This window comes from Silene latifolia, chromosome 6, assembly GCF_048544455.1.
Source record: "Silene latifolia isolate original U9 population chromosome 6, ASM4854445v1, whole genome shotgun sequence".
NCBI lineage: Eukaryota > Viridiplantae > Streptophyta > Magnoliopsida > Caryophyllales > Caryophyllaceae > Silene > Silene latifolia.
The window spans coordinates 3,039,725-3,045,540 of NC_133531.1; the positions used below are offsets into that span (position 1 = coordinate 3,039,725).

The window sequence follows — 5,816 nt, forward strand, 5'->3', positions numbered from 1 at the left end:
ACAGGGTCCGGTACGACCTTCCGAACGGCTGAAATTGAAGTGTATTAATACACGGTTTTTCGGGATTCCGGGGTCTCGGAACAAAATTCTCTGGAAATCGCATAAAAAGGTCCTTGGGTCAGATAAAGCGGCCACGCAAAGTTTGAGCAGCAACGGAAGACATTTGGGGGTGCCGGTGTGCCAGAAACCAGTATTCGTCGAAACTCGGATTATCGTGAAAAATGTGTTAAAGCTCGTTATTTGAGGCTGAAATCGAACAGGTTAATTCCTGAAATGAGCTCGGACGCGTGATTGAAAAACAGGGAGAAAAAGAAACCGGGTCCGGTACGACCATCCCGAACGGCTGAAATTGAAGTGTATAATACACGGTTTTTCGGGATTCCGGGGCCCCGGAACAAAATTCTCCGGAAATCACATAGAAAGCTTCTCGATTCAGATAAAGCGGCCACGCAAAGTTTGAGCACCAACGGAAGACATTTGGGGGTGCCGGTGTGGCAGAAACCAGCATTCGCCGAAACTCGGATTATCGTGAAAAATGTATTAAAGCTCGTTATTTGAGGCTGAAATCGAACAGGTTAATTCCGAAATGAGCTCGGACGCGTGATTGAAAAACAGGGAGAAAAAGAAACAGGGTCCGGTACGACCTTCCGAACGGCTGAAATTGAAGTGTATAATACACGGTTTTTCGGGATTCCGGGGTCCCGCAACAAAATTCTCCGGAAATCACCTAGAAAGTTCCTCGGGTCAGATAAAGCGGCCACGCAAAGTTTGAGCAGCAACGAAAGACATCTGGAGGTGCCGGTGTGCCAGAAACCAGCATTCGCCGAAACTCAGATTATCGTGAAAAATGTGTTAAAACTCGTTATTTGAGGCTGAAATCGAACAGGTTAATTCCTGAAATGAGCTCGGACGCGTGATTGAAAAACAGGGAGAAAAAGAAACAGGGTCCGGTTCGACCTTCCGAACGGCTGAAATTGAAGTGTATACCAAAGTTGGTTGTTGTGACGTGTGAGTGTTAAAGACTCTCATCTTTTAAACAAGTGGTCAGGGGTTCAATTCCTGACTCTTGTGAATGAAAAAACCAAACCTGGGAGAGCGTCAAACCATTAAGTTGCCTTCACTGTCCCGATGGAGAATTCGCCAGCGGTAAGGTATATTCTTGGTCAACACCAAACTAAAAAAAAAAAATTAAGATGAATGTTTCCGTCTTAAGAAGACCGATAGAGGTGGAATAGAGCCATCTTGTCTACCTTTTTTTGCCACCGTCATCTCCCTTGTTTTGACTTGTTTACAAGAAAAATAGACATAATTTTAATTCGAAAAATAAAATATCTGATTCCATGTCCATTTGAACACTGATATGTAATAACCCGAATTGTACTCAAAACCAGATTTAATCTGCATACCTAAATGATTCTACAAGCTAACTAATCAGAACTAGAACAAACTCATTTTCTCATAAAACTCACTTGACCTAATATTAACCCGGAAAAATACTTGGGTACTCCGGGAGTACGGTACTCCTTACACTCAAAAGCAATTCACAAAATAGAATATTTTAATAGCTTGAGTGTAAGGAGTACCGTACTCCCGGAGTACACAAGAATTTCTCTATTAACCCGTCCAGACTTAAACCAAAATCAAATTCATGCTTCTACCAATTTTGGTGTGCAGACAAACATTACAGCTTGTTTTATTTTAGTAGGTCTCGGCTTATCCCGTCTGAAGGTTTCAGACGGACCCTATGTGACCATTTTTGTGGTTAGATGTGACCAATTTTAAGTGGTAACATTTTTATAGTAAAAACGGGTTGCCGTCCAAAGTGAGAAATTGCAGGTTTATTTATGCAAATGGGATGCTATTTGACCCGTTTAGATCTTAAGGTGGATATTTCTGTCTACCATAGAGGTAGAATAGAGCAATGTGGTCTACTTTTTTTTTTTTTTTTTTTTTTTACCACAATTGTCTCCCTGTTTTGACTTGTCTATAAGGAAAGTAGACATAATGTTACCGATTTGTTAAAAATGGTTGAAAAGAGGTTGATAGTATTGACAAAATGAACCAAACTCAAAAAATAGATATTTGAATCCATGTCCAATCGAACACTCATATGTAATAACCTGAATTGTACGCAAAACCAGATTTAATCTGAATACCTAAATGATTCTACGAACCAACTAATCAGAACTAAAACAAACTCATGTTCTCATAAAACTCACTTGACCTAATATTAACTCGTCTAGATTCAAACCTAACCCGAGATTAATTCGGTTAATCAAAATAACTTGAACCGAAATCAAACTATGGTTAACCACTTAACCCAATTGACATGAATCCGAGTTTAACTCGAGTTGAACCCGTAAGCACATCCTCAACAACTCGCGAATCGCGATTGCCAAAAAAAGAGCGAAGAAAATAAAATTCGTAAAACTACTCATTCTCTCACCTCAATTTACTCACCTAATTGAAGATTTAGGTATTTTTTTCCCCTCTTTCTATTTCGATTTTTCTAGGGTTTATGTTTCTAATTAATTATTCTCTGCATGCATTACTCTTTTGTTGCACATTCTGATTTGCATGTTGCTTTTATCATCCTTAATTGATTGTTTTAGTTTATTTTAATCGATTCGTTGTTTATCCAGTTGATGTGATTGTGTATAACTGAATTTCTGATTGTTTGTTTTAGATATCCAGTGAATTTGATTATTTATGCCTGAATTTTTGATCGTTTGATTTGTGTTGTGTGTTGAATGGTTAATTTTCGGTTTTTGCGTGAGTTTTGTATTGAATTTGTTAGGTTGTTGGTATATACTGTACAGTATCAGTTGCGTTAATTATTTTGATGGAAGATTTAGGGATCGTATCCGTAACAGTCATTTGTTTACCTTTATCTGAATTCCGCTGGCAACATAGCAAAGTTAACAATTGACGAGGATGAAGGGAGTGAGTGATATGTCAAAAATGTTTGCCAACTATAAATCAGTCCTGTAATTTTACGCGGTAATGCTGAAGGAACATTAACCAACCTGAGGAATTCAAGTGAACTTCGGGTTTTAGGAAGTCGGAATTGTGTGGCAATTAACACTGGTGAAAGTAGGGTAGTCTCTTCATATTTTAAAGCTTAATGTGTATAATTATCTATGTGTCGGATTCTGTGTATAAGTTCTTTATCATGGATTGAGTAAATTGTTGTCGATCTCTCTCAATCATTTATTTTTACCTTTGTCTAAACTCTGCTCATAACATAGCAAAGTTTAAAATTGACGAGGATTAAGTGAGTATGTTAGAAGTATTTGCAAACCTCAAGGTTAGTGATTCTATAAGTTTACGCGATAATGCTGAAGAACATTTATCAACCTATATAAGAAGTCTAGTGAACTTTGGGTTTGAGGAAATTGGAATTGTATGGCAATCAGCACTGGTGAAAAGAGGGTTGTTTCTTCATGTTATGTGTCATATCCCGCGTATAAGTTGTAGTTTCAATCAACAAGTATTCTGCTTGCTTTGGTGGGATTGAGGCTGTTGTGGATGTATAATTGAACACCTTGAAGATCTTGAAAGAAAAAAACAGAAACTACGATATTTATTTGGCACAAAGTAGTTCATACATGATTAGTTAGTCTATTCTTCTGAACAATACCTTTACGAACAATATCTCTACTTTTGTGATCAAGTCTTATTATATGCTGTTGTTTGTCATAGTGTCAAATCTTGGATTTGGTTACGGCGATGAAGTATCGGTTGTTGCGACCTAATCTCGCCAAAGAGGCCAATATCACTTCTAAATGTGGTAAAATGTGTTTGTGATAACTGCAAAACCTTTATAACTCAGTCGCGAATCAGTGTTACGGCTGATATGTAAAACTATGCCGTGTGTACAATACTGTTATTTATGTAGATACCCCTATGGCCTTATGGGATGTTGTCGGTCACCCGTACTGGGGTGTCAATCAGAGAGTAATGTACTAGTTTAATTGAAATGGTGAACGGGAAATTTGAATTTGTGCTCCAAAGTCTTAGCAAATTGCATCTGACATGCGCTTAAATCCTCTTTAGGTAATAAGTGGTTAGTGGTGATATGCACATATTGGTAAGAGTGGAACTTGGGCCGCTTCCAATCAGGCTAGCAATGAGGTGCAAGGCATGAGGTTTATAGACACGACTTCTCACGAGGCATTCTGCTTTTGTAAATAAATTTATATTTTCAGAATAAGATTGCGGGTAAAAATATCCTTTTTAATTTAAGGAGGGCTAACATGTAAATGAGCAAAACCTAAGGATAATGTGGTAAAAAGAAAGACAAATAAAATAACTAGTAGAAAGAAAAAAGTGAAGAAAATTACATAGTAGTGCGTCTAGCAAGTTGCACCTAAATATGTTGCTGAGAGTCGTTTAGAAGTATCCGACACGGGTGCGTGTCCGAGTGTCGGACTGGGCCATTTTTATGAAAAATATGCATATTTTGGCTTAAAATGAGGTGTCGAAGTGTCATACCCTTGCCCGAGTATTGAGTGTTGGACATGGGTACGTTGGGAAATCAGAAGAGTCAGAGTAACATAGCCTAATACACAAAGCACACTTAGGCATAATGAGTCGTTTTGGCTAGTGCGTTACTGTGGGTTACATATTAAGCGAATTGGGGTTCTGGTCACGGGGCACGACACTGCCATTTGCACTCTTGCATATTGGTTTCATTTCCTTGCTGATCAAGTCACTGCTACATGTCTTTTACATTGTAAACTGTGTATTGCACTTGAGTGCCGAACTTTTGATAGAGTACACTATACATTTTTGTGCGCACATTTATCTTAGAGAAACCTGCATCTCAGATCTCTGTCAATGTAGATATGCTTGTATGAGGATTGCACATTTATTTCGCTTTTCTGACTGCAGAAAATGGCGGGAACAGCTCCACCAAGAGGAAGTGCAGCAGCCGCAGCAAGCCTGCGAAGGAGGAGGACAGCAGGAGGAGGGGCAGCTGGCGGTGCCTCAGGGACAATGCTCCAGTTTTACACGGATGATGCCCCTGGTTTGAAGATTTCTCCAAATGTGGTTCTCATGATGAGCATTGGGTTTATCGCGTTTGTTGCCCTGCTTCATGTTGTTGGTAAACTCTGGTTGGTCCAGAAAAACTGAATAAGGTTGAACCACACGAATAGGGTATTTTACAGGCAAATTCGAGCTTCACTTTTAGAGAAGTTTTGAAGTTCTTATTTTCTGTATTTCACTTCATTGTGACTTGAGTTTACCTGAATCTATGATGTTCTACCAATGGTATTCGTAATTTTGCGCTTTTATTCAGTGCCTTTGAGATGGTTTTCATAGAAATTTTGCTGCTATCTGTAATTCAACTTACCCTTCTCCAACCGTCCTGACATCATACAAATTTGTTCTTTACCGGTAACTAGTGTAGTCTATTCAAGGAGTTATCATCGCTTGAATGTTGTTAGACGTCATGTACAACTTTGTTTTCTTTTCTAATTCCGTTGCTATTGTCGAGTTAAAGCTAACACGACAGCAAGAGGCTTATACTCCAATCTATTTCGTAAAATTTGCTACTTAAATTTCATACGTAGTATTTTCTTATGAACACTAGTTGACTTGATAGTAATATGTTCATTTACGTGCACTCGTTTATAAGCATCTTAAACTGAAGAAACTTTTAAACAAGATTAACTCTCTTATTAGTAGCAACTACAGATTATCTCCATATTTACGTGCTCAATATATCGTGACTCGGGCATAATAATAACTCCTATATTTGGCCGTAGCCAGCTTTGAATTTTGCCATTACTGCAAAAATGACCCAGTTCAGA

The 5,816-nt window shown here is 38.4% G+C and overlaps 1 protein-coding gene across 1 annotated transcript; it reads left to right on the forward strand.

The window, feature by feature from the left end:
- Positions 1-2,356: 2,356 nt before the first annotated feature.
- Positions 2,357-5,325, forward strand: LOC141585977 (protein transport protein Sec61 subunit beta). Its single transcript, XM_074407067.1, has 2 exons — positions 2,357-2,476; positions 4,894-5,325. The coding sequence occupies exon 2, from the start codon at positions 4,897-4,899 to the stop codon at positions 5,134-5,136; it is 240 nt and encodes a 79-aa protein (XP_074263168.1). The 5' UTR covers positions 2,357-2,476; positions 4,894-4,896; the 3' UTR covers positions 5,137-5,325.
- Positions 5,326-5,816: the final 491 nt, after the last annotated feature.

Bases quoted from the DNA above. Each gene is read 5' to 3' on its own strand.
- LOC141585977 (XM_074407067.1), top strand. From the start codon at position 4,897: ATGGCGGGAACAGCTCCACCAAGAGGAAGTGCAGCAGCCGCAGCAAGC.